Source organism: Excalfactoria chinensis, chromosome 19, assembly GCF_039878825.1.
Source record: "Excalfactoria chinensis isolate bCotChi1 chromosome 19, bCotChi1.hap2, whole genome shotgun sequence".
In the NCBI taxonomy this organism is placed as follows: Eukaryota; Metazoa; Chordata; class Aves; order Galliformes; family Phasianidae; genus Excalfactoria; species Excalfactoria chinensis.
Window position 1 is genome coordinate 3,758,153 of NC_092843.1, and position 23,470 is coordinate 3,781,622.

General features: G+C 52.3%; 5 protein-coding genes across 5 annotated transcripts; 4 read left to right on the top strand and 1 right to left on the bottom strand.

Annotated features, from left to right (window-relative positions):
* The first annotated feature begins 4,264 nt into the window (after positions 1-4,264).
* On the top strand, positions 4,265-4,947 carry LOC140260983 (C-C motif chemokine 13-like). The gene is made up of 3 exons (XM_072353904.1): positions 4,265-4,363; positions 4,501-4,615; positions 4,736-4,947. Exons 1-3 carry the CDS (start codon positions 4,291-4,293, stop codon positions 4,839-4,841), a joined length of 294 nt encoding a protein of 97 aa, XP_072210005.1. The 5' UTR covers positions 4,265-4,290; the 3' UTR covers positions 4,842-4,947.
* A 1,351-nt stretch (positions 4,948-6,298) lies between these two features.
* LOC140260989 (C-C motif chemokine 3-like) lies at positions 6,299-7,321 on the top strand. Its single transcript, XM_072353911.1, has 3 exons — positions 6,299-6,416; positions 6,698-6,815; positions 7,211-7,321. The coding sequence occupies exons 1-3, from the start codon at positions 6,344-6,346 to the stop codon at positions 7,308-7,310; spliced, it is 291 nt and encodes a 96-aa protein (XP_072210012.1). The 5' UTR covers positions 6,299-6,343; the 3' UTR covers positions 7,311-7,321.
* Positions 7,322-7,823: 502 nt separating this feature from the next.
* LOC140260867 (C-C motif chemokine 3-like) lies at positions 7,824-9,085 on the top strand. Its single transcript, XM_072353629.1, has 3 exons — positions 7,824-8,174; positions 8,428-8,536; positions 8,700-9,085. Exons 1-3 carry the CDS (start codon positions 8,102-8,104, stop codon positions 8,854-8,856), a joined length of 339 nt encoding a protein of 112 aa, XP_072209730.1. The 5' UTR covers positions 7,824-8,101; the 3' UTR covers positions 8,857-9,085.
* Positions 9,086-10,120: 1,035 nt separating this feature from the next.
* LOC140260971 (PHD finger protein 7-like) lies at positions 10,121-12,258 on the top strand. The gene is made up of 8 exons (XM_072353873.1): positions 10,121-10,453; positions 10,542-10,643; positions 10,860-10,984; positions 11,069-11,231; positions 11,359-11,465; positions 11,552-11,668; positions 11,895-12,013; positions 12,144-12,258. Exons 1-8 carry the CDS (start codon positions 10,121-10,123, stop codon positions 12,170-12,172), a joined length of 1,095 nt encoding a protein of 364 aa, XP_072209974.1. The 3' UTR covers positions 12,173-12,258.
* A 1,300-nt stretch (positions 12,259-13,558) lies between these two features.
* On the bottom strand, positions 13,559-14,590 carry LOC140260892 (C-C motif chemokine 3-like). Its single transcript, XM_072353663.1, has 3 exons — positions 14,419-14,590; positions 14,053-14,161; positions 13,559-13,889 (listed from the first exon to the last, which is right to left on the bottom strand). The coding sequence occupies exons 1-3, from the start codon at positions 14,489-14,491 to the stop codon at positions 13,796-13,798; spliced, it is 276 nt and encodes a 91-aa protein (XP_072209764.1). The 5' UTR covers positions 14,492-14,590; the 3' UTR covers positions 13,559-13,795.
* Between the last annotated feature and the right edge of the window lie 8,880 nt (positions 14,591-23,470).

Sequence of the window (23,470 nt, forward strand, 5' to 3'; positions counted from 1 at the left end):
AGGATTTTTTTTCCCCCTTTTTCCACATGTGATGGGTAAAGAGTTTCATTTTTGATCCCCTGCTTCCTCTTACACCATATTCTCTTTCATATTCTTTTTCCCAGTGTGGAGCAGCTCATGCCCCCTCCCCCATACCCAGCATTTCCCATTGATGTTGAGCAGAGCCATATGTCCCCAGCTGAATCTCAGTATTCCATGTTGACACCATGAGACACAGGGATGGGGCTGATGTCCTTACACCTCCTCCATCCCCCCCAAAATATCCCAAATGATTCCATTAGGGCTGATGAGCTCCACTTTACCCCCAGTGATAGGGCCACAAAGCCACAGGGCTGGATGAGACCTACTCTGAGCATCCCATCTCCCCCAGTCCCCTACAGCCCTCGGGGGTGCCCTCCGGGTGGGTGTCACCCTTGAACCCCAGCAGCACCCACAGAAGGTGATGAGTGGAGGGTAGCACCGTTCCTTGAGCAGCACTGACATCTTGTGCCAAAGGGAGGAAAAACAGCAGCCGAGGCTCGGGAAGAAGGTTTCCAACCCGGCAGGACATTCTTCTCCTCTGGCCAGAACAGGCAGAAGCAAACTGTAAAGAAATGGCAAATAATAAGAAAAAAGCGCTGCTTCCCACCGCTTCTCTCTATCGGTAACGCTGCATCCAATGCTGCACAACAACCCTTGGCTTTCACTTTCCTTTGCACAGCCACAACGGGTCCAGCTGAAGGAAGAGAGGAAGGTTTTTCCCACGGCCTTCCCAGAAAACACTTTGCAGAAGCACTGAAGGGAAATTTCCCATAGCGATGATCTCCTGCAGAAGGGCTGCACAGAGAGCAACCCAGCTGAGTTCCCCATCGGTACCATTCCTTGTTCCCCACTGATGTCATTCTTTGTTCCCTATTGATGCTGTTCTCTGTTCCTTGTTGGCTGCCATTCCTTGTTCCCTATCATTTCTATTCCCTGCTCTCCATCACCTTCACTCCCTGCTCCGTCATTGCTGTTCTCTCTTCCCCATCACAACCAACCTTGGCTGCAGTGCCTGGAGAAAATCCAGCCCAAAGTAAAAGCATTGAGATTTTTGGGTGACACCACCCAGAAGCCACACAATGCTGGAGGTGCACAGAGAGTCCACCAAGGCCCCAGGGTGAATTTCTGAGCCAATTTGAATCCCAGTTTCCCACCACAGAGGATTTCATGGGTGTTTTACTTTATCTTTTTTGTGTTTTGTTTTTTTTTCCCCCAGCAATTAATGCTGCCTTTTGCCTCTCAGGCTGCAAGGAAATAATGTGTTTGCAACCTGAAGTCAAGAGTGTAGATAAGGAGGCAGGGAGTGCCTTTGGGTTTGGTTTTGAAAGGCCAAAGTTAGGGAGGGGGAAGATGACACTCAGCTCGAACAACCCAGCCCCGATTGTTATCTTCAGCAGAGGAGTTTGGTGTGAAATCAGCTTTCAGCCAGGATGCCGGGGGACCAAAGGATACTGAAATGAGTCACCAACACACACTGGGGTTGCCTGGGGCAAAGCAGGGTCTTCAGCCAGGCACAGCTTGGACAGGAGAACAAGCAAGGACAGTGCATCCCAAAGGGAAGGTAATAAGGTAATAAAGATCCTTCCCCAAGTGGCCTGGAGAGAAGCCATCGTCACAGACAAAGGCATTTTGCCTTTGCTTTAGGGGCATTAGGAACAGCTCTGCTATGGGGCTGTGAACCTGCAAACCACTGCAGTCCCCAGGGCTGCTGTTTTGGGTGGAAAAACTTTCTTTTTGGGAATGTCCTCCCCATTGTGGGATTGAAGGGCACCCACAACCCACAGCCCAGCACTGGGAAGGGGGAATGCCCCAGCCCAGCCAGCAGCCATGCATCATAAAATCAACAGGTGGCCCCAATTACAGAGGAGATTTACAGCACAGCAATCTGATTTCATTGGTTTTACTGAGTTTTTGGTTTCTGCATCCCCGCTGGTCACTCATGATTGATGGCTGTGAATTTAGGACTTGGCCGTGACTTGGTGCATTCTCCCCTAGACAAGGACAACACCATCTGTTCCATACTATTTCTATATGGTTTCACCTCCCAACAGCCTTTAGGAGCAGAAGATGAGCCCATCCCCGCAGCCTCTGGGCAGGCAATGCCTTGGGGGGCTGCAAGCCCACTCCCACCCCTTTTACCGCCCAGGTTTTAAGATGAGGCTCAGATCCTTGTGGGGTTTTCCAGCCTCAAACAGAAACCAGCACTTTTTGAGGAAGACAAAGGCATGTCTGCAGGTTTGCAGCTGCTCTCCCTGCACGAGTGTGGGTTGTGGCCACGGTGACTCAGAGCCACCTCTTTCCTGGGACAGGCGAGGGTGGACAGGTCTCACACCAGGTTCAATAGAAACCATCTCCTCCAGCAACAGGGGAACTCCCAGGTGGCCACAGGGACAGCAGGGACCGTGTCAGCCCATAGGAAGGAAATAGCACAAGCAGGGTGTGCATTAAGTGCTTATCTCACCATCAGTCCCAGCAAGGTAATGGAAACACTGCTCTGTTCCAACCGAGAGAGAGAGTTTAAAAGGAGAAGAATAAATCAAACAAATCCTTATGCTTTATGGAAAGCAGACTCGGCCTGTCAGAGTGGCTTTGATTACAGACATTATTTTGGATGGCCCAGCTGCTGCAGCCATCCTGTCCTGCAGGCACTGCACTTAGATCTGCGTCCCCTGGGGTTATCGATCAAATGGAACGAGGAGAGCTGCAGCATCAATAAAGCTTGGGTGAACACGTTGGAAAGAGCAGTGTTGTTGAATTCTGCTCAGTGCAGGGCTGAGGCATCGCCCCAATCCAGCACCAGGCTCAGGGCAGAAGGATGCTGCAGGGATGGGAGCTGCATCCTCAGCCTTTCCTGACCCAAAACATCCAATGCTTGAGATTCTTGACAATGGGCCTTTTCCAGTCCAGTGAAACTTCTTCATTTACCTTGTGTTTCTCTTTCTTTTCCTTAATGTGGGGAAAATACCATCACTCAGGAGTTAAATATTTCCTGTTTGGAAACAACTTGTGCTAGAGAGGGTCCAGCAAAGCCTGTCTGAGATTTCCCCTTGGCCACACGCAGGGCAATTTGTGCTACTGAAAGCAGATCCTCGAGCAGCACTGTGCCATGCCGTCACCAGGGTGGGGCTAAATATGGTTTGGCAGTGAGGTTTCAGCCTGTCCTGCTCAGGGCCAGAAGACCTCAAGGTGTGGGGATGAGATGGGGAAAGAGATCCAGGGAGATCCAGGGAGGGAAAACAAAGACAGGAGCCTACAGCATCCCGGCACCATCTGCACAGGAACTCTGCACCCTGGGCTGGGTCAAGATGGAAATGGAGAAATTAAACCAGTGTTGGCACAGAAACACAGAACGTCCCTTTCCTTGCACCCTGGGACATCCTGCAGCTCCCTCACTGCACCCCACACACATACACTCCATCACAGCAGACTGGGAGATTTCTGCAGCCAACAGCTTGAGACTGATTTCTGGGAAACAGTTTTGGAGAACAGAAACCAGAGGGACACAGGAGCACTGGTGGTTCCACCACGGAGGTGGCCAAAGCTCCCTATGGGGATGACCACAGCCTTGACCAGGATCCACAGACCTGAGACCTGTGCCAGCAGGACTCACATCTTTGCACATCTTCCAGCAGCTGGAGCTGCCTGGGCTGGGAGGGGAGGGGGATTTGGGACAGCTGTGGGCAGACAAAGACAATTGGGGAAGCCCAGTCCAGTCTCTGCTATTTCCCAGCTCATCGTGGCCAAGAACATGAGCTGCTTCTCTGGTCCTGGGGACAGGAAGTGGAAACACCTGCCCAGCCTCACCCAGCCCCACAGGGCTCCGAAGTCCCCTTAACCAGCACAGGGCCACGCATGTACCTTCTGCAGCTGAACAAAGGCTGTCTATAGCTTTCTGGGAGAGAGAGTCAGGACTGCGGCTGGCCATTTGCCTCCCCACTGGGACACAAATCAGTGGGACACAAACCATTATGTGCTCCCATGGACTGGCAGCTGCTGCCCTTTGTGATGTTTGTCGGGAGCGTGTCTGGCTGTGTGGCACCCTGTGCAGCTCTGGACACTGTCCTGTCCCATCCAGCTGTTCTGGGAGAGGAAGGATATCACCCACCCTCCGTTCTCTGGGACATGTCCAGCAAGCAGGTCCTCCCCCCGACCACGCAAGTGCTGACCTCATGAGAGCCAGCACTGCTGCTGCTCCATAAAAGCAGCCCAGCGATTCCATCCCAAGCAGAAGGGAGACTGGAGCAGTTCGCAGTCCTCCAACAGCTCGACATGGCCAAGGCAGCTGGGGCCTATTGCATCTTCCTCATCCTCACTGCGCTGTGCTGCCAGAGCCTGGCCCAGAGTGAGCGCAGCCACGTGCAGGAGCGGGGATGGGAACACCAGGGAGAAGGGAGGGATGCATGGGGTTTGCTGCATGTACGGAGCGGGGATGGGAACTGGGGGCCTCCAGGCTGAGCTGAGCTCTCATTCTCCCCTCAGGAGCCCCAGCTGTGCCTGACAAGTGCTGCTTCAACTTCCATACCAGAAGGATCAAAATGGACAACATCGCCGCCTGCTATGCCACCAGCCCCCAGTGCCCACACCAAGCTGTGATGTGAGTATCCCTGCCCCCTTGGTAGGATCAGCATTGCAGTGAGTGGGTGCTGCCGGAGGACTTGCTGCCCTCAGATCTCCTGGGTTAGGGGACTTAAATCCCTTTCTTCTCTCTGCGCAGCTTCAGGGTGAAGAATGGCAAGGAGATCTGCACTCCAGCGGACAGGATGTGGGTGAAGAGATACCAGCAGAGGTTCCAAGTCAGCTCCTATTCCATCCCCAGCTAGAAGAACCACGGGAGCAGCGCAGAGCCCTTGGAGGTGGCCTCATCACAGAAATGGGGACACCAGGAGCAATGCGAGTCCTCTCCATCTCAGCCCTGTGCTGTGAGGACAAGCAGCACTCACCTCCATTATTTCTTTCCATTCATTCCACTGTTAGATCCTGGAGCTCTCAGCATCACTGTGCACAGACAGTTCCATATCTCCTGCATCTCTCGCTCTTCTCCATCCTGAGACCACAGCTGGACTGGGTCTTAGGCAGGGGACAACTGCTTTGCATGTCAATGTCACTGTGCTCCTTGGGCTTTTTGCAGTGCAGGGGTTAATAGGGAGTAGCATCACTAATGTTTCTTGCACAGCACTGTGAACAGAATTAAACTCAACTTTGTGCACGCAAACATCTGGCTGTGCAAGTGTCTGGGGAGCAGAAGAGTTCCTGATCTTGGCTTGTTTTGGGTGAGAAATGTCAGCTGTGAGAGCTGAACTAAGTAACAGGCTGGGAAGAAATTATGTGGTGGTCATTATTCTCCACTCCTTTTGGGGAAGGATCTGGGGGTACATAGGATCAAGCAGTGTTCATGTGGGACCTGGAGAAGCCACCTGCAAGAGGGGCAAGAGGTGGGCACAGCTCTGGGTGCCAAACCTGAAAAGAGGTTCTTCCCCTGCTCCTCATCAGCCACCCCCAGACAAAATTCATCTTAAGCTGCATGGTTAGGCCCTGGTAACAGCTCACATGCCAGGGCTGCCATGAGGAGATGCAATGGCCATGGCCACTGATGGGCACAGCCACCACTATGGTTGCCATGACAAGCATGGCCACAATCACAGGTACAGCCACCACTATGGGCACCATGATGGACATGGCCACCACTATGGGCAGCACTATGAGCACAGCCATCACCACCATGGGCAGCACCATGGGCACAGCCACCACCATGGGCACCGTCATGAACATGGCCACCACCACAGAGAGCACTATGGGCACAGCCAAAACCACGAGCACTTGGCACTCAGTCATAGGGTCTGGGGTGGGCTGGAATGAGCCTGGATGCAGTCGGTGCCAAGCCAGTCACTTCAGTACAGAACTGCAAGAGCAGCATCGCAGTCAGGATGAGTTTTGAACATTAGCTCATCCAGGTCTTCAGTGAGCATGACTATCATCCTGTGTGGTTTGTCGGTGGCAGAAGCTGAACCCAAAATAGACTGCAGGCTGCTACGCATCACAGCAGCACAGGGCTGTGCTCACCAGACTTTCCAGAAGCCCTCAAGCACCACAGGCTGGGTGTGAAAAGGGGCTGGAACATCACCGACCAAGGAGAGGAATTTCCATTCCCCAAATGCCCTTTAGTAATAGTGACAAGTGGTTCTTCCCCCGGGGAGAGTCCAGAGCTGTCATGGAAATCCTGGCCAGGGTCTATATAATGCCGAGGTACAGGCAGGTAGCACTCAGCAGCACCAAACCAGCAAGAGCTACTGGTTCCTGGAGCTGACAGCCACCCGGATTAGACATGAAGGTCTTCTCCTTGACCGTGGTCATTCTGCTGCTGGCTGCTGTCTGGACTGAGAGCTGGGGCAAGTCCTGTAAGTACCAACACGGAGTCTTAACTCATGTCCTGCCACAGGTTTGGGGTTGGAGATGGAGGGATAGCGTCAGCCCCTGCTTCTGCTGTGGGTTTTGGGTACCAAGGGGTCAACATAGGCTTGGTAGGTGTTTGTTAATGACAGCTCGTTCCTGGGGATTTCTGGTCGGAGAGGATTAAGGGGGTAAACCTGCAGAGCTGGAGACATGGCAGGGATCCTCATAGTGGGGGAAGCTGCTGGGGTCAGGTATGGGACGGCACCAACCTCCTTCCTGCTCTCAGTCCGCAGCTCCTACAGCTCCTGCTGCTACAAGAACATGTTCATCCAGAAGGAAATCAACCCCTCGCTCATCCGCAGCTACCGGGAAACACCCCCAAACTGCTCCCGCAGAGCCATTATGTGAGTCCCTGAGTCCCCAGCCTTCACCCTCAGCCTTCCTCCCCCAACCTCCCATGCCCAGCCTTCCTCCACCACACTTCCTCCCCAGTTTTCCTTCCCACCGCGCTTCTCACCCTCAGCCACCCTCCCTTGTGCTTTCACTTCCCAATCAGGGATGTCTACAACAAGCCCCACTCAGGGTGCCATGAGCTTAGTTCTATGTGCATGTTCCTCCTCCCCTCGCTGCTTTATTCCAAATCTTCCAGCAGCCCCTCATTTCAGCAATAAAAATGGGAAAGAAAACAAAGTTTAGGAGGGATTTGAGGCCGCTAGAAGTCAAAAGTTTTGGGGATGCTGGGGATGATGCTACAGGGTAGGGGAGAACACCCCAGCTAACGCAGCCCCTCTACCCACAGCGTGGAGCTGAAGAAGGGGAGGAAGTTCTGCGTGGACCCTGCAGAGGGTTGGATCCAGCAGTACCTGCAGGGAAAGAAGCTGAGCAACACCTCGACGTGAGCTGCCACCAGCACCAGCTCTATTTCTCTGTACCCTGCAGTGCCCTGTCGGTGCCTGTGATGTCTTGTTAACTTATGGAGACAGCTCTGCCTTGTCCCCTTCTGCCCCACTTCACACTACTGTACAGCTCTACTGGGATTTAATAAAGCTACTTACTCTGAACTACACCTGTGTGGCCGCAGTGAGATATGAATCCTGCACTGGGAAAGAGAGGTTGTGGTGGGGTTTGCCTCAGTGTGAGGACCTGGGAACAGCCCAGAAGGCATTAGGAAACGTCAGACCAGAATGGTGAAGGTTAAGATGAAGGCTGGTCTTGTGTGCCCACCCGACTGAGTAGACCCTGCCTGGGTGTGGGGTGAAGGGTGCTCTGCACAGCTGTTCACTCCATAGGATGCTGGTTTTGGCTGATGCTGGATGGCAATGGAGAAATGTTGGATTTGAGGGAATTCAGTGCAGGTTCGATGCAGAGCAGACGGGTGGGTGTCACGAGGCTTCAAGAGCTGGCCAGTCCCCACTGGGCACTAAAACAGAATCTGAAAGCAGCGGCCCAGTGGCCAGCACTTCCCCTTTCACAGCTTTATTTCTCCATTTCAGCAAAACTGCTGGAATTCTGAAGTAATTTCATAGTTATTGTGTACTCATCTTTATTCCTTGAAACCCTTCCCCCCTCCCAGTGGCTGGGGGATAAAAGAGGCAGTGCAGCAGGGAGCAGGGACTGAGCATTGCACAGAGCAGAGCCCTGCAGACACCCAGCTCCAGCCCCACTCGCCGTGCCAACATCCTGCAGCACCATGAAGGGCTCTGCCGCCATCCTGTCCGCTCTGCTCCTCCTGGCCCTCTGCTCCTCAGCCGTGGCCCACCTGGGTGAGTCGGATCTCGCTGTGTCCCTCTGTCTGGGTGCCCGTTCCTGCCTGTGAGCCCCAATCTCATGGATGGGTCCTTCCTGGTGGGCTGTGGGGGGCTGCCATCAGTGCTGGCACACAGCCTTGGAGATGGGGTCTCTAGGGGTGTCCTTGGGAGATACGACAAACAAGAGTTGTTGTGTGATGGGAGATCCTTGTAAAGCCTTGTAGAGCATCTGTGGAGTTTCACCAAGGCTCTGTTCCTCTCCCCACAGATGACCTACCCACAACCTGCTGCTTCTCCTACATTGCACGTCCCATCCCACGCAACCTCATCGCCTCTGCCTATATCACCAGCAGCAATTGCCCCCGGCCGGGGGTGATGTGAGTATCCAACCAAAGCTGGGGTGGTTGCAGTGTAGCACCACAGCATCATGCCACAGTTTCAAGAGTCATTAGGAGGGGACAGAAATGTGGCTGGGGACATGTAGGTGCTGCCTGCAGGACCCAGCATCGTGTGAACCTAACGCTGGTTTTCTCCCTGCAGCCTGGTCACCAAGAAGGGGAGGAAGATCTGTGCAAACCCTGAGGAGTCCTGGGTGCAGAAACGCCTGGAACTCTTCCAGAACCAAGACAACTTTTATGACAACACAGAACCATTGGAAGGGAGCTCACAGCCCACCCAGCTCCAGACCCTCCCCTAGGCTCTTCCTCCCCCCAACTCAGGCTGCCCAGGGCCCATCCTGTCTGGTCTTGGGCACCTCCAGGGCTGGTGCATCTCTCTGGACATCAGTGCCAGGGCCACCCCATCCTTCTCTTCTACTGCCCCACCAATGCTAAGGAAGCGAAAATAGAGATGATTCAGAACACACCAAAATGTTTGTCAAGGAGCGAGGAGCTGTAATGCATAAATAAATAAAATTCTTGCATTTGAAAACACTCTGTCTCTCTGCTGAAGCCCATCACCAACTAGGACAGCTCCATGGAGGCAGACAGGTTGCAGATTTAAGGATGCCCTGCACATCTGTTCTCCTCATGCAATACTGATTTGTGCTGATGTGAGATGGCAATGGAGAAATGTTGGGTTTGAAGAGATTTGAGGTTTGTTTTTCTTTCCCAAAAAGGAGCAGCGAGTTAATGCTGATGGCTGCAGAAAGACGGGTGCGTGGTGGCAATGAGGGTAGCAATGAGGGCGTCAATGATGGTCAGCAAATTGCTGTCACGGGTGAAGGAAATCAAATCATGTCTCCACATTCCCTTGAACCAAGAAGTGCATAAAAGCACAGCTGCTTTTGAGCTTGAGGACACCACGTCTGTGTCCCACAAGTGGCTGGGAGGGGATGGCAGTGTGGTTGGGGTCATGTGGCTGCTGCCCAGACCCAGCACCCCATTGCTCCAGCAGTGCTTTTCTCCTTGCAGCGTGGTCACCAAGAAGAACAGGGAGATGTGCACAAACCCAGAGCAGTTCTGGGTGCAGGCACTCCTGGAGCTATTCCAGAACAGAAAAGCTGCTCTCCCACCAGAGTGAAAACAGAGATGATGCAGAACACATCAGAATACCTGCTGAGGAGTTGGGAGCTCTGATGCCCAAATAAATCCCTTGCAATAGGAAATTACGGTTTATGTGCTTTATTTGTGACACCGTCTTCAGTCCACATCCTACCATGACCTGTGAGTTGGTGCATCTCCAACTCCCTGTTGGAGCTGACCGCCACCCAGCACAGCCCCGTGGGGAGATGTGGGCAACCCAAACCCAGCCCTCGGGGCTCCCAGCACCCCGGGAGCGCTGACATCCCCAGCCCAGGGCTCTGCCCATTGTGACATCGGTCACCAGCACCCACGTTCTCTCCGTGACATCACAATGTGCAGGGCTGTATCACACAGCACAGCCCCGTGTGCCCCCAGTCCCGGGTACCTCTGGATCGAGGAAGCAGCACCTCTGCTTTGCTCCAGAAGTGACGCCCAGGAATGGAGCTGAGGTCTGGACGCCTCAGTGCAGCGCAGCCCAATCTTCGCCCCCGCCGCGCTGCAGCACGGCCCAGGGCACGGGCACGGCCCGAACGGGAACCGTCCCCCCCAAGACAGAGGCAGCGCGTCTCCGAGGAGGAAGGTGAGCGCAGAGCATTCCCGCAGCAGACGAGCCTCTGCCGCGTGCTGCTGTCACCCCGCTGCCATGCTTGGGGTGACAATGCCCTTGTCCCCATGGCAGGGTGCGGCCTGTGCCAGCGGACAGACCAGAACCCCGAGATCTACGGCGAGACGTGCCGTCAGGACGGGCTGTGCATCCACGAGAACTGCCTGGTGAGCCCCAACCCCAGGCCCCCCACCCCAGCCCTGTGCCAGCTGCTGCCCCCCACATCACCAACAGCTCCCCGCTTGCCTCCCGCAGTACCACGCCTCCGGGCTGTACCAGCACGGAGCAGACGAGGAAGGATTCTTCGGATTCCTTCTCCCTGACATCCAGCAGCACCTGCAGCGCGTGGCACAGCAGGTGAATAGGGCGACGTGTCCCCACCGCGGTCCCCGTGCCGTGCGGCTGGGAGGCTCCAGCAGAGCCCAAAAAGCCCCGTTGCTGCACAAATCAGAAGGGATTCGTGCCGCGCCGTCCCTCACTATGTGGCCCAGCAGAACATCACTGTGCTCTGCTGGGCAAGGGTCAGCTGTGTGTGCACGGCACTGACGCCCAGCACTGCACTGCTGTCCCCAGACTTGCTGCATATGCCGGAGGCGGGGCGCCTCTGTCCGCTGCCATCACCGAAGATGCTCCCGCACCTTCCACTACCCCTGCGGAACAGAGCGCAGATGTGTCTCGCAGTTCTTCGGCGAGTACAGGTGAGCGTGGGCAGGGCTGTGTCCCGCAGGGCTGCCGCAGGGACGGGGCAGGGGGCTGAGCTGCCGCCTCCATCCATCCTACAGGTCCTTCTGCTGGCAACACCGCCCAAAACAGCAGGTGCGGCCGCCGCAAGAGGAGCACCCGAGCTGCATCATCTGCTTCGAGGAAGTGGACACCAGGCCCAGCTACAACACCCTGGTCTGTCCCTCCTGCAGCAAAGCCATGTTCCACCGCAGCTGCATCCAGGTAGGCGCCATCGCCCCCACACCACGACGGCATCATCCCCTGCGCCACCCAACCCTGCAGCCCTGCCATCGTCCCCAGCCCTGGGGCGATGCGCGGGGCCCCCCAGCTGACGTTGCCCCTTCCCCAGGGCCAAGCTCTGCATGCAGCCTTGCACCATTTCCGCTGCCCGAACTGCCAAGAAATGCCCAACTTCCAGACTGAGATGTCGCGCCTGGGCATCAAAATCCCAGACAGGTCAGCACCCACCGCCCCGCCACCGCCCGGCCCCCTCCCACCTCCCCTCGCACCCGCACTCAGCCGTCTCTGTCTCCCTCCCACAGGGATGCATCCTGGGAGATGGAAGAGGGAGCCTACCACGAGCTCTACGTGCAGCACAGCAGATGCGATGCCAACGTCTGCCTGTGCCCGCAGGGACGGGAGCACTCCGAGAACGTGGGGTGAGTGTGCTCTGACCCCAAAGCCACGGCGACCTGCCGCCTTCATCCCCTCCGTGCAGCTGGGACGGAGCCTGGCCAGCATGCTGAGCCCAGCACGGCACACGCTGTGCACTGGTAGCTCAGAGCCAGCCAGCAGCGTGGGAGGGCATTGTCCACCCCAGGGCCGGCACCCCACAGCCCTAGGACCCCCCTTGACCGTGCATCTCGGGCTTCTGTTACTCCTCAGGCCCTGGAGGATGCTCCTCTGCAGCTCCTGCAGCTCCTGCAGGACCCACCAGCAGTGCTCTGCTGTCGCTGAGGACGCTGAGTCGTGGGAGTGCAGCGGCTGCAGCAGTGTGAGCACCGGTAAGAAATGCAGCACGGGGATGTGGTCCCCATAGACACGTGTCCTCGTGTCCTCGGGAGATGTCCTCCCCGTTGCAGCCACGATGGGCTCAGAGCTGTGTACCTACACTCCTCTCCATCTACCTTACAGCCCCTTCAGTGTCAGGCTTGGCGCAGTGATCCCTGCAGGCACCACAGCTCCCGGCACTTCCGCACCAGCAGAAGAGGCTGCAACGCTCCAGGGACGACCCTCTGCTGCCTGCACAGCCCACGAGAAGCCCCTCGGCCGCTCCACCTTCCCAGCCTCTGAACAACAGCCCTGCTGGTTGAAACACCACCAGACACTTTGCTGATGTGCCGGAGCACTGCAGGGTGCAGCATCAACACTGCCGTGCCTCTCCTGCCTGCACTTCGCTGCTGAGCTGCCGCTTCTTCTACACGAGTCAGTGGTTTGAGCCCTGACAAGATTCCAGCTCTGTGGAAGATGGCACAGGCTACAGCAGGGAGCTGAGACCAAGACTTGCATGGTCTGAGACATTTCTTCCGGCATTGACACTCCTGACTGGACATTCTGGATCATTGAATTGTGACTGCTGCCCAGAGAGGCTCTGCATGCCCCACTCCTGGAGCTGTTCTGGACCAGCTGGGACGGAGCCCTGGGCAACCTGGACTGGACCAAATCTGGACAATGGTGGCCCTGCCTGTGGCAGGGCTGTTGGCACTGGATATTGACTTGATTCCTTCCAACCCCAACCCCAACTTGATTCCTTCCAACCCCATACTATCATTCTATTATTCCCTATGTTTAAATATTCTTCCTTTTAATTTGTTTTTTTCCTTCTCTTATCAAAATAAACATTTAATTTAACCTCAATAAGTTCTATGGTGTTGTGGAACAAGGACAACCAGGGGATGGGCCTGAGTAAAGATCTGCTAAGATAGCAGCCAAAGCAGCTGAAGCTGAAGCATGGAACAGGGGTACAAAGAAGTGCCTCTCCGGATGCCCCGTGATGACACGATTTATGCAAGGGGGGACTCTGGAGTAGGAAGGGTCGTGCGTGGGGTTGCGTTGCAGGTGTAGAGGGCACACATGCATGGAAGCCATACTAGTATATAAACCGTGCAATGCAGCAGTAAATTGAGAGAAGACCTCATGGCATCCGTGGCTGTGTCTCTCTTCCCTGGACACTCGAGGTCCCAGGAGGAGTTGGGTTAATTGGTGGTTACACCAAAATAGAATGAGTTTGCTATTGAAGAAGGTGCAGTTCATGTGCTCTGGTACATGAGTGGTCCTGCAGGCCAAGCCCAGGGACAGAGCAGGGAAGGGTCAGTTTTCTTGGTTCTGGATGAGGACTCCTCCCTGTCTGCTCTTTGCTGTTGCTGAACTATTTCTCATAGAGGCAGCCCAGCCAAGATGCCAGTATTACCCCACAGAGATGTGCCGGGGTCAGGGCTGTTCCTGGGGAACTGAGCCCACCCTGGGATAGGGAAGCACCCTGTGCTTCCAATGGGAGCTGAGACAAACAAAGGGGTTTGATAGCCCATTCAGGAGACAAACAAAGGGGTCTGATAGTCCAAAAGATTTATTTAGGCATCAGAACAACTAAGACCATATTGGATTATTATACAGTGATATGTATTAAATTATTTTTTGTATTTTTGCTTTTCTTAGAAAAAAAAAAAATATTTAATTTAACTTAAATAAGTTAAATAGAATAAATTCCCTATTGAAGACAATCCAGTTCAAGTGCTCTGGTGCATGAGTGGTGCTGCAGGCCGAGTCCAGGGCAGAGCAGGGAAGGGTCAGTTTCCTTGGTTCTGGAAGAGTTCCAGGCGTTTCTGCACCCAGGACTCCTCAGGGTTTGCACAGACCTCCCTCCCCTTCTTGGTGACCAGGCTGCAGGGAGAAATCCAGCATTAGGTTCACATGATGCTGGGTCCTGCAGGCAGCACCCACATGTCCCCAGCCACACTCTCGTCCCCTCCCAATCACCCTCAGAGCTGTGGCATACTGTCCTGCTATCACACTGCAACCACCCCAGCTGCGGTTGGATACTCACATCACCCCCGGCTGGCGGCATTTGCTGCTGGTGGGGAAGGCAGAGGCGATGAGGTTGCGTGGGATGGGACGTGGAGCGTAGGAGAAGCAGCAGGTTGTGGGTAGGCCATCTGTGGGGAGAGAAACATAGTCCTGGTAAGACTCTACAGATGCTCTACCTGGGACTTTACAAGGGTCTCCCATCATGCTACCATCCCCTTGGTGTCGTATCTCCCAAGGACACCTCTAAGAGACCCCATCTCCAAGGCTGTGCCCCAGCACTGGTGGCAGCCCCCCACAGCCCACCAGGAAGGACCCATCCATGAGAATGGGGCTCACAGGCAGGAACGGGCACCCAGACAGAGGGACACAGCGAGATCCAACTCACCCAGTTGGGCCACGGCTGAGGAGCAGAGGGCCAGGAGGAGCAGAGCGGACAGGATGGCGGCAGAGCCCTTCATGGTGCTGCAGGATGTTGGCACGGCGAGCGGGGCTGGAGCTGGGTGTCTGCAGGGCTCTGCTCTGTGCAATGCTCAGCCCTTGCTGCGCTGCCACTTTTATCCCCCAGCTGCTGGGCGGGCACAGGGTTTCAAGGAATAAAGATGAGTGCATCATACAAAGGAAATCATGTCAGGAACCCCAAATTTTGCTGAGCTGGAGATGGAAAGGAAACAGCAAAAGAGGAAGCACTGACCAAAGGGCCATCTCTTTCAAATTCCACTTTTGGAGCTGGAGCCAGAAGCCCCATGCAGGGCTGCTCTGCTGCCACGGCATAGACAGAAAAGCACTGCCAGAAGGAACATCTGAACTGAGCCACAGTTGTATCAGAAACACTACTTTCTAACATGTGCCATGACAAAGTGTAGTAGAAATGCTAAGTCACAGCCTGAAACAGTGACTGAACACCTGGTGAGAAGGCAAGGCCAGCCCAGTGCAGCTCAGGTGCAAGCAATACTTGAGTGACTAGAAGGGCTGGAGCCAGGATTCGCCCCTTCCCAGACCTCATGTAAGGGCTGGCAGTGAGGGTGGGGGTATTTGTTGTTGGAGTTCCTTGCATATCTGAGCCCTTTCTAAAGGTAAGCAGCTCTTTTCTTTGTTTCTGTATTTGTGGCTGCTTACTTTGGGCTCTTTCTCATTTGCTGTAGCAAAAGACTTTGCCTCCCTGCTATTTTCAGCCCTTTATAGCATTACACAAGGATATAGAGTTGGCTACAAAATGGTGTGTTGGGCAGACATTTGCCTCCAGTTGTAACAGCAGCTCTTTGTTGGACTTCTAGACAAGGAAAGCTGGTGTAGGGATGTAGTTGAGTTGACTTGAAATTATTGGGGAAGTCACTTTCGTCCCTTTTGATGCTACAAGTTGCAGGTTTGTACTGGAAATCTTGCAGGTATGGAGATAAAGGCAGCCCACAGGAACCAGCTTTTGTTCACTGGATTCTGTGCCCAGGCTGCAGCCTGCTGCAACCCTGATGATTGCAGGACAGACAGAGGATGTGCACCTCTCTGCCTGGCTCTTGCCAGTAAAGTTGTTGCGATTCCTGTTTGTCCATCCCATTCCAGTTATATGTACTGGTTTAACCCCCCCCCCCAAAAGAAAAGAAGATACTCTGGTTTCAGAGAGGAGATGCGGCCCTGGGGTTAGGAGCTGGGAGAAGAGTGGGTTTTGCCTGAGACCAGCAGATGGAAAAATGGAGGCAATCACAGTGTGACCAAAAAAGGGACAATTCCTAAAGATAACTCAGTGTCCCTGTGGACATGCATCCAGGAAGTGCTGTGAAACTCAACACTTCCTCTTCTTTTGTCCCTTTTTCCATTCTTGCCCATGCTGCCCTGTGGCTGCCCCAGTGGGTTTGTTGCCACAACTCTCACTGGGGGTGAGTAAACCCTTATGCTCTGAAGAGGCTGATTCATGCTGAGCACTGGTTGTGCCCATCCTTTCACCCCACAGCAGGGCTATGGTCTCCATTCACATATTAGGGCATAGCAGTTGCTGTGGACCTTTACCTCATTGTGCCTATCCCTGCCCAGAGGATGTACCTCTCAGAGCTGGTTCAATGGGAGATACAGGATGAGGAGAAGAGATTGTGGTTGCTCTTAGAAAGAGCAGGTTACCCAGGAAGGTGGTGGAGTCCCCATTCCTGAAAGCTTCCAAGAACTGTAGAGACATGGCACTGAGGGACATGGTCATTGGGTGTGGTGAGGGTGCATTGGGTTTGGACTTGAGGATCTGAGAGGTCTTTTCCAACCATAATGACTCAATGATTCTAAACCTCACTGGAGCCTTCCAGGAGGAGCCAGGCAGTGATGACCAAGACAGAGCTAAAGACAGGAACAATCTCTCCAGCTCCCTTCAGCTGCCTACATCACAGCTACCTCTAACCTGGTAGTAAAACCAGAGGAATTCAAAGCACCCTCTGTGCAAACAAATTTGAAGTTCAGAGTTTAGTCAACAGAAAACTACATGTTTTTGTGAGCCTCTCTGCCTATGAACATTCACCTGCTCCAGACACTTGCCCACCAAGATACCCCCTTGGCATCTCTCCTGCCCTTCTAGGAGCCACAAGAAGTGGAGGAGAGGCACAAGCACACAAGAAGCCATTACTATCAGGGCAAAGAGCAATTGCTGCTTGGAACAGTCATGGGAGTGGGATGCTCAGCCCAAGAAGGGCTTGGGATGACTCTAGGGAGTAGCCCTAAGCCAAGGTCCAACTCAACTCAAATAGAACTGGGTTTCAATGTGTGTGGAAATGAGCAGTGACATTTGGGTGATGCTGGCTTGGGAGAATGAGCTTTGCCTTCCCCAAGCAAAGAGAAAAGAAGAGCTTCTCAATGCAATCATCCCTCTAATGGAATAACCATAGAAAACCTGCCATCCGTTATGAGCCTTAGTCAATCTCAAAACTACAAACATTCATTTTGATGGAGATGGTAAAAATGTTTCCTCTTTACTGCAGAAGTTGTTGCCCAAGCTTTCACTTCTTCATTTAGATGAGAGTCGAATGGAACTTCTTACTGGATGCTGATGAAGAAGTTCCTATTCTAACTGGAATAGAGGATATTTCGATGAATTACACAAAATTGCAGCTCAGCAGAAGTAGAAAGCTTGTGTTAGAGCGTATTTAAGGCATGTAATATAAGGAAGTGATTTAAAGGGAGAGTGAAGAAATGACTTATGGTTTTAATTCTCCTGTGGTGGAAGACATCTGTATTCATACGACTTTCTAATGTGGCAGGAAAATCAAAAGCCAGCGTGGGGAGAGAAAACACAACTTGAATTCTTGTCGGCAGCACTTCCAAGTGCAAATTTCAGAATAGCTGCTGGGGGACACAGGAAGGCAGAAAACACAGCTTTACAAGTACAAATACAAGAAGAAGATAGTTGGAGATGCAGTGCCTTTTGTTAATGGGAAGGCAAGCCAAAAAGAAGTTGTGGTCAAATACTCAGCACAATTAAAAGCGTTGTAGCAGCAGGTGGGCACACGGGTGTCCAGCCAGATGTATGGAAAGAGGAGACAACTGCCTTAGTGTGTGGTGGGCTCCAGGAAACCCTATCCAGTGCTGCATTGTTTGCACAGAGGGAAATGCCCACTGGCTGAAAGAAGCAGATGCATTAATGGCCATGGGTCAAGGCAGAGGGATGGCCTTGAACCTCTTTTGGGAGATGCTGCCTGACTCATGGATCTCCGTGCACTGCAGTCCTCCTGCCCTCACTGTGCTCCAGTATGGGACAGAAGGAAACCCAGAGCAAGGAAACCACAGGCAAGAATTGAAAGAAACTGCCGACATCACAATCCCGTGCAAGTACAGAGAAAGCCGCACGTTATGCAACATCCGTCTGGGAAGCAACACTCATTGATAAAAATTATGCAAAGCGGTCCCGTGGCCGGAGGGAGAGGAAAATGCAGATCAGCCAAACAGTCTCACCCTGCAGTAAGATACTGCTGACACTTGCATACATTGTTTTATGCAGTAATTCAGCAAAGCTAAATTCCTAAACCAGCTCCCGTTGATATCTTTTTTGAGTTGAAGCGCCCTGGATGCTACTTCACCCTCAGGATCTTGTGCCATGCCCTGCAGAGACCCACAGCAGGGACTCTTCCATGGTCCTAGATCCAACTCATGCCTGTTCTCCCACCTCCTTGAGTCCATTCTGAGCTGAAAACCCTCAGCCCTACAGCCTGGGGATTCCAGATTCAAGCATCTCTTGTTCCTTAAACAAAGTAAATACATTTAATAGGGAAGTGTGTATAAATATGGGAAACTAATGAAATGTTTTGCTCAAGGAACAAGCATTTATATGAGAAAGAAGGACTCTACTTCACAGAAATATAATATATCCCTCAACAAATAGCAGGATTCTGAGCACGAGACACAGCAAAACACTCAAGTCAGAAGCTGACTCACCAGCCCACAGGCAGCTTCTTCCTACAGTGGCAAGTTTTACCCCACCCCACTACCACCAAACAGCCCCCACAGTTTCCCCTATACTCTCCCACAGTGGCCCACATCCGGCTCTTTGCCTCCTGCAGCTCAGAGCTTGCACCTGGGGTCTCATCTGCAGCCCTGCAGTCAGGTAGAGCAAAGCCCTGGGGCTGGTTTTCAGCAGCTTTGGCTTTGCAAAGGGCACATGGACTCTGGTCTGCCCCACAAGTACAGCCCTACAGCTCTCCTGCATGATCTGGCTGAGGCAGCAGCTCTGGAGCATTGCCCCTGCAAAGAGCTGCCCACATGAACGCTCTATCAGGACATTAAGGGGGGGGGGGGGGGAAAAAGTCTGTCTACAAAAAGTGATTTCAATTATGAGTTTGCAGACACTGAGTATCCTCCTGCACCCAGACACAGATTGCATAAGCCCCAGTTACATTAAAATGGGCTAAAAATAAAGTATTATCTAAACTCGCATAGCTGGGGTTATCTCATAGACATGCACTCGCTTCTGTCTTTCTTTCCTGCTTCGCCCTTGATGAGTCCTTCTACCAGTTTCGTGTTTATTGTGCCTTGTGTCAAAATATCTCTTTCTGATATATCATTTCTCTCTTTAGATGGTTTTAACCACATCCCTTTCTTCTCCCGCATGAAAGGGTAAATAACCAGTGTCGAATGTTTCTTTTTAAGCTCCCTTTGTCTATTTGCCCCACTCTTTTCAGTCTTTTATCTTTGAGTCTCCAAATGCTTTCATCACCTGCCTCAAAGCCTTCTGTGTCGGTTCTATCCTTCTCTGAGTTACAACGATCAGGGCTGCACGTGGCATTTGGAGACCATCCTGCTGGCTTCTACAACAACACAATGGGATTCGGAGGGTTCCTTTCCTTCCCATCCTTCATGCTTCCCCATATTTGGATTGATTCTTAGAGTTGAGGCACTGAAGATTTGCTTTAGAAAATAAGGTGATGTTAAGTCCTTTATTGATCCTTTGTTTTAATGCAGTATAGAACTTTGACCAGAGAGGTTGTGGATGCCCCATCTCTGGAAGCATTCAAGGTTGGATGGGGCCCTGAGCAGCCTGATCTAGTGCCTGGCCATCAGTGTGTGGCAGGGGGCTGGAACTAAATGATCTTTAAGTTTCCCTCCAATCTAAGCCATTCTATGATGATTCTAAGTTTAACTTTCTAATGAAATTGACATTTAGGAGATCCAAACATCATGGAAGAGAAAAGGAACAGAGATTTCTAGGTCAGATGGGCTAAATACTCAGGATGCAAATATCTTTAAAACCTGGCCATAAACTCAGAAACGTGGCCGCAGGCATCTTCTTCCATAAGCAGCTGTAATTCTTTTGACCTTAGATATAGAAATCAGTATTTTAAATGACCCTTGAGTGCATTTGCCAACAGCAACCATCTAACATGTTGCTTAGTCATAGGATCATAGGATCACAGAGTCACTAAGGTTGGAAAGGATCTCTATGATCATCCAGTCCAACCATCCACCAGTATCACCCACTAACCTCCCTTAAGCCCTAACCTTCTCCAAGCCTGATGGATGGAAATAATCTTGTGCTTTGCAAACATTTGCCTCCCATTGAACTCATCTCCTCCAGACCCTCATGCACTGCGCAAGGTGCGATAAATCAGCAGCACATCACACACCAACACTAACCTCATCGCTTCCTTTTATAAGTTCACAGATATCTGCAACAAAGGAAATGCAGTAGATCTCACTTGTCTGGGCTCCAATAAGACACTTGAGATGGTGCCACACAGTAAATTATTAGCTAAGGAGGAGGAGATGTGACTGGCATATGTAATGTAAAGTGGGTAAGAGAGCTGCCTGCAAGGGGCATGGTAATAGCTTCAGCTGGAAGGGGAAATGCTGGACTGAGGGGAGGGTTACCAGTGCAGTTCCTTGAATTTCTGCCTCAAAAGAAAAAAGAGATTCTGCTTAACATTTGCATTAATGATCTTGGCACAAAAAGCAGAAGAACGCAAAGCAAATTTGCTGATGAGGCAGAATGAGATGCTATCATCAATCCAGGAGAGGCCAGGATATCACAGAGAAAGATTATAATGACCTTGAGGACTAGAGTAATGGGGATGGGTTTGATTCAGTAGTGCAGACTGTACAGTGCTGCTGCTGGGAACAACTGAGGGCAAGAGCAGCCATTGCTGTGCTGGAGCCCATGGCAATGTCTGGGGCAGGGAAAGACCCATGTACAAATTGTAGAGCTGGGACAAGCCCCCATTGTTATACAGCATGAGAAGAGGCAAATGCAATGTGCTCAGGGACTAGGAAACAACGGGTTATGGCTGATCTGGGGGAACCCATCACAGAGGCCAAAACCGAGGTGGAAAAGAGTTATTACAGCTAGTGAGCACTGCTGGTATAATGATATAATACAGGGCTAGAAGCTGGCTGTGAATGCAAACAGGTGGGAAATGAGATTTCTCACCTGGAAGCAGGCAGTTTCTCAGGTGGGATTCAGGTGAGCAGGACAGAAAATGCCATCACCATCCTGATGGATGCAGTCCTGCTGACCTTCCTCCTGAATGTGGACTGCTTATCCTTCAGCCTGCACACAGCAGCCTTTGGGAGCACTATTTTCAAAGCTTTCCCAAGCCACGATGCTGTTTTGAAGTGAGATGTTCCATGGGGCCATACAAAGGCAGGCTGTTATCCCAGGGCAATTGCTGCTTTTACTTATTGTCCTCCAGGACTGGAGGTGAGTTTGGTGGTTAATCTCTGAATTATCTCTCGCGAGTCCCTCAGAACTTCCTGGGCTGATTCTCTGGTGAGTCAAAAGACTCTTACAACACTGCTTTAAATGATCCGTCTATTTCTATTGAGTTCCTCTTTTTTTTCCCTGGAATCTCCCTTTTCGCTTTACTGGCACGTTATTTGAGGGCTCAGCTTGCACGCCTTTCCCCTTCCTTCTCTCACCCCCAGGATGCAGGAGTCATTAAGTCTTATTTTATGGTCTCCCACTTCTATGCCCCCAACCTTTACCCACAGCATTCCCCTGCTTCCATGGCCAGCCATAAGCTCTTTGGGCAGTCTTTCCCACTTCTCATCCTCACTCTGCTCTTTAGGAGCAGCCTGGAAGGGTCTGGTTTCCAAGTTCTCCTGATTGCTGGAGTGCTGCTCTGTGGGTACCAGGCCAGTCCTGCTCCATGCCAACCCCACATCCATCTCTTGAAGGAATATGGGAGAAGCTGGAGTGGACTCAGTTCTACAACACGAGCTCTTATGGGTTTACATTCTGACATCTCCAACCATCTTTGTGACGTGACATTTAAACTAGGGGTGCTGGTTTAATGCCTTTCATCTCCTGAGGTCTAAACATGAGTGCAGGGATGTTTGGGTACAGAAGGACACAGGGAGTTGGCAGCTGCCTCCAGCAACAGAGAGTGAAAATCTCAAGCACGAGAAACAACAACAGATCCTGCTGGCTCAGAGTGCACATGGCTAGACAGGAGTGAGGCAGTAGCACGGCCTCTGCTGCTGCAATGAGCTGCAGGGCTGACAGCCTGCTCGCAAGGAAGAAGAGGAAGAAGCCTGAGAGTAATTCTGCAACAGCAGCCAGCAAAGGCAGGATGTGAACTCATCACACTGACATGACTGGGCTCCCTAAAAACAGCTGCGCAGGGAGGAAAAGGTCAAGAGCAGATGACTCAGGAGACTGCAGCACCCACCTTGTGGTGCCAGGTTAACCATGGAGCCCAGCAAGGTGAATACAGACTGGCTGTTCTTCACAACAGATGAACACAGTGAATCAGAGGATACAGAGAGGATATGGTGGGTCTGAAGATGCTGAGATGGCTCAGGAGGGAGGGTGGCAGAAGTGGCCCTGGGTTTGGGGACAGCAGTGATGCCTCAGCAGATCAGGCAGGGACTGCATGCAACCCATTTGCTAATGCTGGATGAAGCCTAGTGACAACTAACCTGCACTTCTTCACTCTCGCAGCTCAGACCAGGAGTAACCAGCCGAGTAAGAGCATGTGGTTTCCTATTTGTGCTCTTAATGAAGGCAGGGAGATTCCCTCGGGGTTAGAGTGAGAGTTTTTTCAGGGAAACAGAGAAAATAGGGCTGTAGAAAGTCTTTAGCTTCCACACAGAAGATAAAAGCTCGCTCCAGGAACAGACTTCCTCACTCTGCTAGCGGTCCCTCTGTTCTATTATCTTCTTCCCTTTTTGGTTTTAGTATGACAGCAGAATTTCACATCTTAACCAGCACATTCGCTTTGTTCAGCCTTCCTTGCAATAGAATCACAGAATGGTTTGAGCTGGAAGGGGCCCTTAAAGGCCATTGGTCCCACTGCCTGCAATGCACAGGGACACCCACAGCTCCATCAGTGCTCACAGCCCTTCAGCCTGACCTTTGGGGTCTGCAGGGATGGCACCACTCCATGGGCAGCCTGTGCAGTGCCTTGCTGCAAACAACTTCCTTATATCCAGTCTAAATCTCCCTTCTGTTCGTTTTGAAGCTATTTCCCCTAGTCCTGTAACACACCCTGCTCAAGAGTCTGTCCCCCTCTATCGTATAGCCCCTCCTTAGTCATCCTGTATGTACTTGTAGCTGTTCTTAAGCTGTCTTTAGATCGCTCACAATGTTTCCATGCTCTGCAAATTCAACAGGCCTGTACTTGTTTCAAAAAGCACTCGATGAAAATACCAAGCAGCACAGGCCCTGTGGGGTCCCACAAGCTTTTGGCTCACTCAGAAGATCCATTCTCACCCATATAAATCCATTCAGAGATCATTTAGAAAGACCCTTTTCAAAGTCCCATGATGACCAGCATAGAATCCTAGAGTGACTTGGGTAGAAGGGACCTTAAAGAGCACCTGGTTCCAACCCCCTGCCAAGAGCTGGGTACCCCCCCAGCAGCTCAGGCTGCCCAGGGCCCCTCCAGCCCTCCCTTGGTCACCTCCAGGGATGGGGCACCCACAGCTTCTACAACACACAATTATGTGACAGGACTATTTCTGCAACACAGGGAGCTACC

Excerpts from the sequence above, each read along its gene's own strand:
- LOC140260971 (XM_072353873.1), top strand. The coding sequence starts at position 10,121 with ATGGAGCTGAGGTCTGGACGCCTCAGTGCAGCGCAGCCCAATCTTCGC. Across the intron at positions 11,669-11,894 it reads GAGCACTCCGAGAACGTGGG|GCCCTGGAGGATGCTCCTCT; the intron begins GTGAGTGTGCTC and ends GTTACTCCTCAG. Across the intron at positions 12,014-12,143 it reads CTGCAGCAGTGTGAGCACCG|CCCCTTCAGTGTCAGGCTTG; the intron begins GTAAGAAATGCA and ends TCTACCTTACAG.
- LOC140260989 (XM_072353911.1), top strand. The coding sequence starts at position 6,344 with ATGAAGGTCTTCTCCTTGACCGTGGTCATTCTGCTGCTGGCTGCTGTC. Across the intron at positions 6,417-6,697 it reads TGAGAGCTGGGGCAAGTCCT|TCCGCAGCTCCTACAGCTCC; the intron begins GTAAGTACCAAC and ends TCCTGCTCTCAG. Across the intron at positions 6,816-7,210 it reads TGCTCCCGCAGAGCCATTAT|CGTGGAGCTGAAGAAGGGGA; the intron begins GTGAGTCCCTGA and ends CTCTACCCACAG.
- LOC140260867 (XM_072353629.1), top strand. The coding sequence starts at position 8,102 with ATGAAGGGCTCTGCCGCCATCCTGTCCGCTCTGCTCCTCCTGGCCCTC. Across the intron at positions 8,175-8,427 it reads CTCAGCCGTGGCCCACCTGG|ATGACCTACCCACAACCTGC; the intron begins GTGAGTCGGATC and ends CTCTCCCCACAG. Across the intron at positions 8,537-8,699 it reads TGCCCCCGGCCGGGGGTGAT|CCTGGTCACCAAGAAGGGGA; the intron begins GTGAGTATCCAA and ends TTCTCCCTGCAG.
- LOC140260983 (XM_072353904.1), top strand. The coding sequence starts at position 4,291 with ATGGCCAAGGCAGCTGGGGCCTATTGCATCTTCCTCATCCTCACTGCG. Across the intron at positions 4,364-4,500 it reads CTGCCAGAGCCTGGCCCAGA|GAGCCCCAGCTGTGCCTGAC; the intron begins GTGAGCGCAGCC and ends TTCTCCCCTCAG. Across the intron at positions 4,616-4,735 it reads TGCCCACACCAAGCTGTGAT|CTTCAGGGTGAAGAATGGCA; the intron begins GTGAGTATCCCT and ends CTCTCTGCGCAG.
- LOC140260892 (XM_072353663.1), bottom strand. The coding sequence starts at position 14,491 with ATGAAGGGCTCTGCCGCCATCCTGTCCGCTCTGCTCCTCCTGGCCCTC. Across the intron at positions 14,162-14,418 it reads CTCAGCCGTGGCCCAACTGG|ATGGCCTACCCACAACCTGC; the intron begins GTGAGTTGGATC and ends CTCTCCCCACAG. Across the intron at positions 13,890-14,052 it reads TGCCGCCAGCCGGGGGTGAT|CCTGGTCACCAAGAAGGGGA; the intron begins GTGAGTATCCAA and ends TTCTCCCTGCAG.